The sequence below is a fragment of the Chlorocebus sabaeus genome, chromosome X (assembly GCF_047675955.1).
Source record: "Chlorocebus sabaeus isolate Y175 chromosome X, mChlSab1.0.hap1, whole genome shotgun sequence".
In the NCBI taxonomy this organism is placed as follows: Eukaryota; Metazoa; Chordata; class Mammalia; order Primates; family Cercopithecidae; genus Chlorocebus; species Chlorocebus sabaeus.
Genome location: NC_132933.1, coordinates 141,551,872 through 141,565,782, shown reverse-complemented (window position 1 = coordinate 141,565,782; position 13,911 = coordinate 141,551,872). Strand labels below are relative to the sequence as shown.

Below are 13,911 nucleotides of genomic sequence, written 5' to 3'. Positions count from 1 at the left end.
GGTGTCTCATTCCACTCATTAAACAAACTTCTCTGTTTTTTGTTTCTAGTGTATCTATCACCATCTCACTTACCTTATTGTTTGCTGTGTATGTATTGGCCATCCTTTGGCCCTCTAGAAAGAAAGTACCATCAGGGCAGGGGTTTGTGTCTATTTTGTCCAGAACTGTATCTCCAAAGCCTAGAATAGCATCTGCACATAGTAGGCATTCAAAACATACTTAGTGAATAGATACATGAATGAATCACCGAATGACAGCAAAAAAAAAGTATACTTTTCTTCAGATCTAAATAAAATAGACATTTCAAAGGATATGTTGAGGTATCCACTGAAGACAAATTTTGGAGTATTATGAAATCCAGTAGGAGGGAGATTACTTTTTGTCAGAAAAACTAAGGTAAGGAGACCCAATACCCCAGACTACTATCCAAAAGATTGAGTATCAGGGTGATTGCTTAGATAGAGATGTTCTTGATATATTAGAAGTAAACATGTATAAAGAAGGAATGCTTCTTGTATTTCTACTTAGACCTGGGAAATGTCTGGTATAATGCAAAACACCCTGAGGCAGAAGCCACCAGGCATCCACAATCAGTGGATTCTTGCTCTGCCACTTAGTACCTGTTGACTTTGAACAGCTAGAGGACTTCCCAAACTTCAGATTTCTCACTTGTAAAACTGGAATATGGCCCCCTGCTTTACAAGGTGGTTGTGAGGGTAAAATAAAATGTAAGGAAATCCAGAAAAAGAAGACCTTCAGTAAATGATGGCCACTCCTACTATTGCCATCACCAACAGTAGCCTTGCTCAAGTCACTGAATCCCTCTGGGCTCCAGTTCCCTTTTCTACAAAATGAACACATTGGATGAGAAGGATTTCAAATGGACCTGCCACTCCAAAAATCCTGTATGCTCAGTTTCACTCCCTCAAATATGTAACTATGGGGCTGGGTGAAAAAAAACAAGATCTTTCAAAGAAGGAGGGAACCTAGACTTAGCTATAGAGGTTTATTAAATATGGTAAATTATCTGTGTTATCATTCTACATTCATAACCCTAAAATATAATTTTCCCTTAAAAATATTCTGGAAAAAAAGTTTCCCATGTCTTGGCAAACCAAACTCCAGAGAGTTTTCCAGTGTTTAGAAGGGCTGAAGGGCCCCAATATTTTAAAGATGAATATAATTTGGTGCTGAAATCTTCCTTTTGTGTTTATGACTATGTCCCAAAATAGAATCCTAGAAGAGAGAAGTGTGACTTAGAAATATCAAGAGACTGCCTAAGAATCCAGCAGGGCTTCATATACATTTTAGTTGATTTACACTTTAAAAATGTTATTCATTTACATGTTTCCATATTTCTACTGTCCCAAATAGGATGAATTTGACAATTTGTGAATCATGAAAAAAGAAAGAAAATCAACTTAATAAACAAGTTATTTTCCCTTTGGATCATATGTACCCCATAAGATAACTTTAAAGCAGTATTTATATTACAGAGACATTTGCTTGGGATTAGCAGAAAATAATTTTCAGGTTGTCGGTCAGTCTTTAAAAATCTTTTTAAAGAAAGTATGCATTCAAAGAGCTCCCGGGGGGAAAAAAATCTGTTAATTATAATACTTCTGGCCAACAAAAAACACTAAATGGTCTGCAATACTTCTAAGTTATTAGTGAAAAAGACCTCCCTTTAGTACAACACAATTTTTAATTCCTTGAAGTATGTCTTGGTGCAACAAACACCCCCCTCCTTTAGGTCATATTCAAATTACACACACACACACACACACACACACACACACACACACACAATGCACCACCCACTTCTCCCATTTCCTCCTATAACCACAAAATGGAATGTTTTACTACAATCATGCACACCCATTTTATTTGCATAAAAATGATGGCTTTAAACTGGTAAAGAAGCAGGAGATCATAATCAGAACTGAAATTAGTCAAAATGAAGTAAAATCTTTTAAAAATAAAAATGAACCTTACATTCTAATATATTTGTGCCTGGATCAAGAGCTACTACATTAAAATAAACATTCATATCATATAACTAAATACAGGTGCCCTAGAAACACCCAACTTACAAAGATCCTGTACATGAGAACAGTCGACCTAAGTGAGCCAGGCCAGGAACAGGGTAGGCTCTCCCCAGACTTGAAGGCTAGAGAAGGATTCCTCTAGGATTCCCCTTGGTCTCGTCCTGCTGGATAGTGGCGCTGGAAGTGATTAGAGTAGAAAGGGGAAGTGAGAAGCCATGGGCCTTGTGCCGCCACAGTACTGTCTTTCCACCATTCTCAACGAGGACTCCATTTCCCAGAAATGTTACAAAGAGTGCCTTGGTTCCCAGGCCGGTCCATCAGAAGTCTGCTGGACCCACAGTGCAGCTGGAACTGTGCTATTAATACTAGGCTGACTTCCCACTTGGAAGTCAACTCCAGCCCTGACAGTGCTGTCAGCTCTGTTATGGTTAAATGGATTTGTGGGCGGTCCTGGGAGCCTGCCAGTGAGAACATCCTTTCTGTGGGAAAATTCCTACCGAGGCCCAAACAGCTCACTGTCAAACAGGGTTGTAGACCACAAGTTGTGAGAGCCTTAGGCATTGACCAATCACTTCTCACCTTTCCCTTCTGGAAATACTTGAGTGATCATTAGAGTCAACTCTTGCACAGAGAAACATAAGGCAAGTCCAACACTCAGCACGTGATCTGTTCCATGGCAAGTAATGGGTATATTTTACAGTTGTCATTAATAAAATGACTATAAAATAAATCATACCTCGGTAACACTATGTTCTAATCAACTGAGAGACATTATCACATAATAGCCCTCTTGAATAAGTGGAACTTGTGTGTAGAAAGGATACTGTTCTCATCAATAGCAAAGAGTTCGTTTGGTACAAATTGATGAAATACAAGATCAAATAGTTTACATACACAATACACACAAAAGGACAGCTAACAATGCAACAGAGATGGGGAGTTATTATAGTAGCAGATTGTAATCTGCTAGGAGATGAAGGATATTCACTGCCTGGGAGCCTTAAGTACACACTGTTAACAGTCCAAATAAGGCAATGGTCATGTTGAAGCAGGTACCTTTGGTATATCTGTAGTTTATTTATCAGTAAGAAGTAGGGTCTCCCTTATCTACTTAAAGACAGCACAGAAACCCCTGGAGACCAAATTAGGGCATGAAAAAGCAAAGGGTCTCCCAAATCTGAGGCCTTCTTAAGTCAGTTGATCAAAGTTCTTAACCAAAGGACAAGGGAACAGACAAGGGCCAACTTCAGTGTAGTGACTTGTCCTCCATGTAGGGCGTCAGAAGAGAGATTTTGGCACATCTGAATAATTCTCAATTCTCCAGTACTGAGTCACTAATGATAAGCCAGCTTTGGTGTTGTATCTTTCTTACTTAATCATTCCCAAGAATAAAATATTCCAGTACCCATGGGGAATCTGAAATGAGGTAAGAGCAGATTTAGGTAGGTTTCTTAAATGCCTGATAATGATATTTTAGTTGGCATATAATATATGGATGCATACACATATGTAGACTATATATTATGCCTATATACTGTGTTCACCCAGATTGATGTATATATACTATGTATAGGTATATATACTACATATATATAGGCATATGCACATATATATAATCTTTTGTTTTTTATACAATAGATGCCAACTGACCTGTGGAAATGCCTTCAAATTATATTATTCAGTTCAAGCATACTTAGTACCATATCCATCTGTGGGTAGCCAATTAGAAATCCATGCCTCATTAACATGTTTCCAGACTGAAGGTAAATTGTAAGCATGCCCATCTGTGTTGGTTGTGAAAAACATCATCCTTTGCACTATTGAAGAAATCTTAACGCCAATCTACCCTCCAGAGAAGCCTCAGATCCTTGGAAAATTTTCAGTTTGATCAACACACAGAGGTAAGACCCAGCAAAAGTTCTTTAACGGGTATTTGGAAAAAAGGCAACACAGAATTTCCCTCTCTAAGTTAGGCTGACTAGTGTGGTGCTGTGGAGACAGAAGGGGATATTAATTCCACATAGTGCTCTCTCCAAGACAAAAGCATTTTAAAATAAAAACAGCAAAAAAAAAAAAAAAAAAAAAAAAGTTCTAATATCAAGTCACCCTGAGAACTAAACTTCTTCCTTTTAGGAAATTTACTGAACTTGGCCAGTGCTTAGAAGTCTTTAGTGTTGAGATATTTGCTAGGGTGTCCTTATTTAATCAGAAACAACCTGTCTCAAGCAACAGTATTGCTTACACTGTGTGTGTGTGTGTGTGTGTGTGTGTGTGTGTATGCATGGTAGTATGTCAATCTGAGCCAACTTGTCCCAAGGGCCACACCTATTTCTTGATAGTTAAACAAACCCGGTTTAGGATAAGGAGTTTGAAATTGGAAATGTGGCAAGTAGCCCAAATGAATTTTTGTCTGATCTCTCACTTCTATTTTAGTTCTCTCTTCCCTAATTGTTCTGCCTCCTCTCTGTACTTTCTGATCGTTTTCCTTGACCTCATCATTGGAAAGGGTGTACCCACAGAGTGGGTGAAGCCATATTCTAGAAAAGTCACTGCCTAGGATTTTTAATGAGCCAACAATCATTTGTGACTGCATCAGGCAAATTTTTCATGCAAAGAAATGCTTAGAAAGCCTGAAAAGACAGATAAATTGATTATCTCCAAGCTACCAAAACAGGCTGGATTTTTGGTGCCTGCTGGCTATTAAATGGTTATCTACATAGAAGAATTTTCTCTTTCATACAATCTGGTAGTGACATGGTAGTATGGCAGTTAACTTTTACCACTTGTCACTTCTTCAGTGTTTCCATTATCTACCAAAGAGAACCTAACAGTCGTGAACGTCTAAACTGGTTAGGGTCAGTGAGCAACACCTAGCCTACAAGTTTGTTGCAATGATTACATGAGATAAAAAGTATAAAGCACTTCTGTAGTACCTGGCACATGGAAATATATATATATATATATATATATATGTTCATCACCATCATTATAACCATGATCACCACCACCACTATCATCACCACCATCATTGTCATCATTTATTGTAAAATGAGGACTACTAATTATAAAATTTTAGTTAGGACAGGAGTGCCATCCATGATAGAATAAACTGAAAGGTAAACACAATAATACATAGTTCTTCTATGTAGAAGGATCCCCTGAGAGTTCATCAGTCTCCACATATTTTCCCCACAAACCATATATCCACTTTTCTTCCATTAGCATGGAACCTGACTCCAAAAGATTTAGATAAATTACTGATTTCAGCAGCGTGCTGGACAAATTTTTCTGGAAACTTTGTGGATCAGACAGTAAAATGTAGCAAATACAGCTGTACATACAGATGGACTGAAGAACTATGCATATCAGGTACTAATTAATAAAGTAGGCAAATCTACCATTGCAGGTACCTAGTCCCATCTTGTTTAACATCTTCATCAGCAACTTACATAAAAGCATGGACTATGACTTTCAAATTTTTACTAGACAACTAAGCTAGGAAGAATGCATAATATAAGAGAAGAGAGAATTGGGGTTTTAAAATACAATTGTAATTTATATATAATTTTATTAGATCAAAAGTTTAGGATGATACTTTAAAAATTCAAGAAATTAGAAATTTGCATTTAAATTTTAACAATTAATTAGAAAGAGAGAAGCAACTTGAGTTTAATTCTGTGAAAAACAAGACGTAGGATTTTTAATGAGCCAACAATTATCCAATAAGCTCAAATGAACTCCAAGTCTGACAAAAGCATTACACCAGGCAATGGAAACTTGGGCTGCATGAAAAAAACTCTGGAATCCAACTCAAGAAAAGAGAAAAGTGACCACGCAATGGATTCCACCCAAGCCAGAGCACAAGTGGAGCACTAAACTCTGGTCTGGAGGTCACACCTTTGAAAGACATTGAGGCATCCAGCAAGTTCTGAAGAGGGTAGTGAGGCTAGGGAGGGGAAGATGGTGAAAACTTGGTCATTTCACAAACCTTCGAAATCCATGAAAGAAACTGATATTTAGTCTGAAGTTGCAAAGGCTGTGCGGTAATAGAAATGCTGACCTAAAATATTTGAATGCTGAAGTAGTAGATCTGGCCTATCTTTCAAGAGAGCAGATTTCAAATGACAGAATGAGAATTTCAGGAAGTAGGCCTGGGCCTCCTTCAAGGAGACTCTATCTAAAGAAAACATTAACTCAAGGATAAGTGACTTTAAGGGGAAGGGGATTCTTAATACTTAAAGGTTCATGCAGATAACCATCTGATTATCCATTCTGAATGTGGTGAAAAGGAATCCTGTTTTGGGTGAGTGGCCAAACATATGACCGTTAGGGTACCACAACTGTAATTCAGTTCTCCTGTGTAAAGTGTCAATGAGCGATATAAGGAAGAGAGAGGGCTTCATTAGAGGAGAAGGGGATGGCTGGAAATGGGGAAAGAGCAGTTTACGGCTGGTTTTGGGTGGCTGAAGAGTGTAGCAGGTAGCATAGTTCCCATGATAAATGAATTAATACTAATTAACTAATAAAGGTTCAAACCAAACTTTAGAATTTTATTCAATGCTAGTCCTATTCTAATGACAACTGAGTCAAAGACAGCTGTCCCAGTGCCCTATGGCCTAGTCCATTCCCTCCCAATGCTGGAATGATGTTTTATTCTTTCTCACAGTCCTCATGACACCTTAGGCACTAGGCAGTAGCTTGATTAACTTTCTACTTTTGCTCCAGGGAGTTCAGGTTAAAGAATGAGGAATGAGTAGTCAACAATAGAAACTAGTTTGGCATACCACACATTCTCACTCCTAAGTGGGAGTTGAACAACGAGAACACATGGACACAGGGAGGAGAACATCACGCACTGGGGCCTGTTTGGGGGTGGGGGGCAAGGGAAGGGAGAGCATTACAACAAATACCTAATGCACTTGGGGCTTAAAACCTAGATGACAGGTTGGTAGATGCAGCAAACCACAATGGCACATGTATACCTATGTAATAAACCTGCACATTCTGCACATGTATCCCAGAACTTAAAGTAAAATAAGAAACACACAAACAAAACAAAAACAAAAAGAAACTAGTTTGGCAAGGTAACTATTTGCTTGACTACTTTCACTAGGATATATGACCCCAACCTAAGTGGAAGTATTTTGACATCAAGGTGATATAAACATTTTTGCTGCTTTTTTGAGAAAAATATCACAGTAATATGTTAATGTGGTTTTTTTCTTAAATCTCTTGATCACTGTTAGTTTTTAAAATTTGTCTTTTTAAAATATACTTTTTAATGTCTGATGGGACATTAATGAATATTGTTAGATTGTGCTTCGACACTATAGTGATTTAATATATTTTGATATGATATAAAATATATAGCATACATTACGTTTTGATATATGTACCTTAATATCTAACAAAACTTTCTAGAAGAATTACATCCATTTATGTATTAAATTATACTAAAGCAAATTGAGAATTTATTTCATAATTAACACAAAATATCCATATTGCCTGGACCCGGAAATAAGGAAAATGATGCTACAGTGTTAAAGCAAGATTAGAATATTATTGTGGAGCATAATTGATGGAGGGAGTGCATTTTCAAATATCCTCTTTACCTCCTTGTTGCTATGTTGGCTACCCACATAATACTACCTGAGCCTGTATCTCTCATTAATCCATTGTAACCTTTTCTTGCTGAGGAATTTCATAACCGCTGTATTACCTGCCAGTAAGTGATAGTTCAGATCAATTTAAAATGCTATGGCTTTTGATCCTGTTGTCTGTATTTCATTTTAGATTTTAATTACAATAGTATTGTCCTTATTGACCAACCCCAAACTGCATTGAATTAGGAAGTCATTTTCCTTTATTTACCTTTTATAATATAATTTCAAAATGACAGGCTCATACACAAAGCATAATTCTTTATAGACACTGGCTCATCATTGGACTTAATCACTTCCAAAGCAATAAGGATGGAAGAAATCCACGGGGTCCTGATCCATGGAGATTCCTGGCTTTTTTCCCACTCAGTTGATGGAAAATGTTTTCTCTTTCTAAGTTAGATGAGGGATGGGGTTAGGGAAACTCACATCCTACACTCTTATGATTTGGCTCATGTCTTTATTGTTTTCCAAATTTTATGTGTTTGGGTCAGTTGATCAGACTCCTAATTCTATCCATTGTATTCAAACAGATATAGTACTTTTTTCTCCTTTCTTCCCCCAAAGCTGCATTACTTTTTGGATATGCGGTCTCTCTGGCCAGCTGCAAAGATTCTGCCTGTGTGACAGATGACATCTCCCTTGTGCTAATAAGTCTTTTAAAACCCTTTTAAAACCCAGAAATTATCTTGGGTATCCCACAAGTCATGAACAGCAGTACACTAGGGATATAGCGATTTACTTAATAAATGACTGTTCTGTGGGTAGAAAAGCTAGAAATAGTAGCCAGGTCTGCTTTTTCTCGAACTTGAGTCTAAATTGTATCTTTCTTTAAAATTGAGATATAATTCACATACTATAAAATTTACCACTTTAAAGTGTACAGTACAGTGAGTTTTAGTACATTCAGAGTCATGCAACCATTATCACAATCAACTTTGGAGCATTTCCATCACCCTAAAAAGAAATCCATACCCATTAACAGTTACTCCTCACATCCCTCTCCCTCAGCCCCTAGCAACCATGAATCCACTTTCTGCCTCTATGGATTTGCCTGTTCTGGACATTTCATATATATCCAATCATACAATATGTAGCCTTTTGGGTCTGGATTCTTTACTTAGCATAACATTTTAAACGTTTGCATGTGTTGTCACAGGAATTATCCCTTTTGTGGCTAAATATATTATTTTATATTGATATATCACATATGTTTATTTGTTGAACATTTGGATTGTTTTCAATTCTTAGCTATTATAAATAACACTGCTCTGAACATTCATGTACATATTTCCATGTAGACATATATGTTCATTTCTCTTACGTAGATAACCAAGAGTGGAGTTTCTGGGTCATAGGGTGACATGGTAGTTCTATGTTTTAACTATATCTTTTTTTTTTTTGAGACAGAGTTTTGCTCTTGTTGCCCAGGCTGGAGTGCAATGGCATGATCTCAGCTCACCGTTACCTCCACCTCCTGGGTTCAAGTGATTCTCCTGCCTCAGCCTCTCGAGTAGCTGGGATTACAGGCATGCGCCACCACACCTGGCTAATTTTTTGTATTTTTTAGTAGAGATGGGGTTTCTCCATGTTGGTCAGGCCGGTCTCGAACTCCCGACCTCAGGTAATCCGTCCGCCTCGGCCTCCCAAAGTGCTGGGATTACAGGTGTGAGCCGCCGCACCTGGCCTTAACTATATCTTAACTGTTTTCCTCAGGTAGCTATGGGTGGTCTCAATTCTTCTGTAAATTCTTTTATGATTTGGTGGTTTCTTGCCTTTTTATAACAGAAAATTTGTTTTGTTATATTTTATTCCATTTTATCGTCATAAAGGTCCTCCATCCATGTCTAGAAACATTTTAATGCAAAGTCCCAAAGAAAGTTAAATCCTAAGCACTTATCTCCTTAAAAATAAATTCAGCTTGATTTAGAAGAATTTAGAAAATGGGTAAATTCCCCATTCATTAATAACACTTTGTTATATTATTATCTGTTATGGCATCTCCTTATAAAGCAAACATCTCAGGTACTAGGCATTACAAATCATTTCTTCCTTGTATGAATGTCAAGTCCTCTGAGAGCTGATGGTATCAATCTATACAGAAGCATTTTCTGCTCACTGTAAAATCTGGTAATGCCAAACCCATCTTACATGAGACAAAGGGACCAATCTAAATTAGTGACACCAAAAACAAACAAGTTTTTTCATGTAAACATTTTTATATATAGGAACACATAATTATTCAGATTTTTTAAGGATAAGAAACTTTGTTAAATAAGAGGACACTATGTTTAATAAACAAATTAATTCTGTAAATGGCACTTAAAGGAAGATTAAAGGTAACCAAACAGCCTTGCTCATATGTATTGTCAATACAACTTCTAAATCTTATTTAGCCTATTAAAAAAAGGCTTGCTAAAAATGTGTATCAGCACCAAACCTCCTATCACCATATTCCAATGTATTCAAAATTCCTAATCATTTTTGCAGAAGCATTATTAAACACTGTAATTCTATATTGTGATTTGCTTCCCATTTGAAAAAAGGTATTTCCTCCCTTGTCTTCTAAGAAGATACTCCTTCAGGGATTTTATAGAGTTCAGATTTGCTGTCGTTCTCCTGCCTCCTTCAGCATCAGTCAAATCATTTTGTAAAATTCACTGGGATTAACAGCCGTTAGTAATTTGTTTACCAGTCACATAGATAAAATTTGCCTTTGAATTTTACATGAATACTGTCCACAAACACAGAATGTTTTTTCTATCTTTTCAGTTGACTAAGAAAAAAACTACACACATGCGTATATAAAAAGCACTATTTCCTTCTGATACTTCATTTGAAAGCCCCTCAAAAGCTGAAGAAAGAAAATAAAACCATATGAATTAAAGTTGAGGTAGAGGATTTTCCAACAGCATCATTTCTGCTGGTTACTAAGTTCCACAAATAGCTAATGTGGCCAACCACCTTTGAAATCAAAGTGCTGTGCCCCATCTCCTAATGGAGCCATAGTATGCTAAGGGAAGTGAAACTTCTAGAGTCAGCACCCAGATGGTGTTGACAAAGAAACCCACGTGCATGGTGCAATGCAGACTGTATTTTAAATTGGCCTCAAACTCTAAAAAGCACACAAACACACATTTGGATCACCTTTGTTCCACCACACAAAACAATCCCAGTTTGCCTGTCTCCCCACTGCCTGGTTCACATGCTGAATAACGGGATGCTATTTCAATATTTAGCTCAGGCCAACAACATTATTAGCAAAGCAGATTTTTCTCACCTTATTACCCATGGCCAAATATATAACTTCGAGGTGGTCTGTGCTGTCTGCTTCTTTCCATATGAGTATAACATTGACCTGTATGCATATGATTCTCACCAATGTAGAGGTAACTGCTCACATCTGTATCTTAGTAAGAGGCAATTGATAAAGTAATAAATGTTTAACAGCTAGGTGTCATCTCCCAGCTGTGTATGAATTTATGTTATAATATCGATGACAAATCATTGACTAAGCTTAGCTTACAAAAAGAAGTCCACTGAACTTGTTTTTAGACAACCTAAGTCGAAATTACATTTCTGAATGTAAATTAGTTCAGCCACTGTAAAAAGCAGATTGGCAATTTCTCAAAGCATTTAAGACAGAACTACCATTCAGCCCAACAATCCCATTATTGGGTATATACTCAAAGGAATATAAATTGTTCTATCATAAAGACACATGCACATGTATGTTTATCATAGCACTATCCATAATATTCCAAAGACATGGAATCAACCTACATGCACATCAACGGTAGACTGGATAAAGAAAATGTGGTACATATATTCCATGGAATACTATGCAGCCATAAAAAGGAACAAGATCACATTTTTTGCAGCAACATGGATGGAACTAGAGGCCATTATCATGAGTGAAGTAACGTAGGAACAGAAAACCATATACTGCGTGTTCTCACTTATAAGTGGTGGCTAAACATTTAGTACACATGGATACAAAGAAGGGAACAACAGATACCAGGGCCTACTTGAGAGTGGAGGGTGGGAGGAGAGTGAGGATCGAAAAACTACCTATTGAGTACTATGTTTACTACATGGTTGATGAAATAATCACTACACCACACCCCCACAACGTGCAATTTACCTATATAACAAACCTGCATGTGTACCTTTGAAACTAAAAATGTTTTTTTTTTAAAAAAAGAAATTACTTTTCCACCAATAATTTGCTATGTGACCTTGGAAAAGTTAATTAACTTTATTAGCAGCCTCAGTTAGTTGCCTACCCAACAGTGATTTCCCCTTCCCTCCCCCTTCCAAAGAGAGGTCTAATGTTATTTGGCTATTCAACCTTCCCCTACGTGACCAAGGGTAGATGACCCATCCAGGCTGCAAAGATAGATCCTCATTATTTTTAGTACATTGTGGTTATACTATTCCATTTGCCGGGAATGTTTTAAGAAGGGAAATGCATATCAGATTAAGTTTGGTTGCATAACCACAAAAAAGAGCAAGAAATAAAAATAACAGTTTTAAATAAGATGAAAATATAATTCCCTGGGGAATTAATCTATTGGGGAAAAGAAGACAGGTGTTAGGCAACAGGGGGCACCCTGTTCAGGAGTAGATAGATGCATCCGGGATGAGGCTCCCAACTAGCTTACTTTTCTGCCATTTTGCTGTGCTATCTCAGGTCCAGCACTGCTGCTAGGAGCTCTGGACAACTTTAGCCAACAGGAAGCCCTTACTGCGGGGGACTCAGTCACATGATGACAGTTAGCTATACAGGAGGTAGTGAAAGGAAGGCGGGGGAAATGCAAGGAGAAGGGGAGGCAACTAGTAGTCATTTTCACAGCATGTGGCCCAATTCCCGCCTATGAAATATGAAGCTTCTGGGAAAGTCTCCTGCCATGAAATAGAAACAGAAAGAGATAAACTGTACTTCTCCCTCTGATCGATGTCACATCTCAATGTGATGTCTGAAACTGATGCAGCCATCTTGGTACCAGCCTGAGAGCAAAGCAAACAATACACAGAACAGGACAGAGCCTGCGGAGAGAAGGACCCAACATCCTGACATTCTGTACAGTACCCAGATCCTAGGCCATGCTGGACTTCTTGTCATCTTAGATGGCAATTTCATTACTGTTTATTTCCAATGGAGGGGGAGTCTTCTGTTACTTACAGCCAAATGTCTTCAAATTCATTCGCCCTATCCAATAGGCCTTACAAATTTAAAGACAGTCATTTCTCCCTCTTGGTTTGTATTTTCACAAGCTAAAAAATTCTAGAGACATAGAAGATCAATCAATTCTCATTTTAATCACTATTATCAAAATATATCTTGATTAATGCCTTAGCAATATTAAGTAATGTATATGCCTACAATTATTGTGTTATAGTCATATAGACCAAAACAGAAAAGCAGAACAAAAAGATAAAATTCATTAAATATGTCATATTCACATTCATTAGAAAATAATTGTTCATTTATCTTTTGGCTTATTGTTTTTTAAAATGAATGCAGAAAACCATAAAATATTTCTGGTATTGGGGTTCCAATTCCTGGCCTTACCACTTGCATCGTGATCTAAGGCAAGTGATTTAATCTGTGAGAGCCATAGTTTTTTATATATTAAAAATGGGAGAGGAATACTACTGGTTTTAGTCAGCCTTGGCTGCCAAAACAAAATATCATAGACTGGCTGGTGTAAACTACAGACATTTACTTTTCACAGTTCTGGAGGCTGGACATCTGAGATCATGGTGCCAGCAAAGTTCAGTTCTGATGAGGGATCTCTTCTTAGCTTGCAGACAGCCACCTTCTCACTGTGTTCTCACATGGCAGGGAAAGAGCAAGGTCTGGTCCCTTCCTCTTCTTGGAATAAGGGTACTAATCCCATCATGGGAGCCCCACTCTCATGAACTCAGCTAAACCTAGTCACTCCCCAAAGGCCCTACCTGCAAATAGCATCACATTGGCTGTAGGGCTAGCCTTCAACATAGGAATTTTGGTGGGACACAAACATTCAGTCCATAAAACCATCTCTTCTTAAGAATGTGGGAAGGTTGAAAAAATATGTAAGTGGCATAATGGCAGTTATATAGTAGTTACTCAATAACTGGCAACTATGACATCATGGGCAGCCAGTGAGGATACAAAGTTAATAGATCTGATTCAATATTTCATTCATTTGTTTAT

At 37.5% G+C, this 13,911-nt stretch overlaps 1 protein-coding gene across 4 annotated transcripts in view; it reads right to left on the bottom strand.

The window, feature by feature from the left end:
• ARHGAP6 (Rho GTPase activating protein 6) overlaps positions 1 to 13,911 on the bottom strand; it is a 538,479-nt gene that overhangs the window by 232,734 nt on the left and 291,834 nt on the right. Inside the window, exon 1 of one of the 4 annotated variants that reach the window (XM_073013877.1) lies at positions 2,095 to 2,474. The exons of the other annotated variants lie outside the window; for them this stretch is intronic. Within the exon in view, the coding sequence (XP_072869978.1) occupies positions 2,095 to 2,109 (15 nt within the window). The 5' untranslated portion in view covers positions 2,110 to 2,474. Of the gene's footprint in view, positions 1 to 2,094; positions 2,475 to 13,911 lie in introns of those variants that run through there. 4 annotated transcript variants of the gene reach the window in all.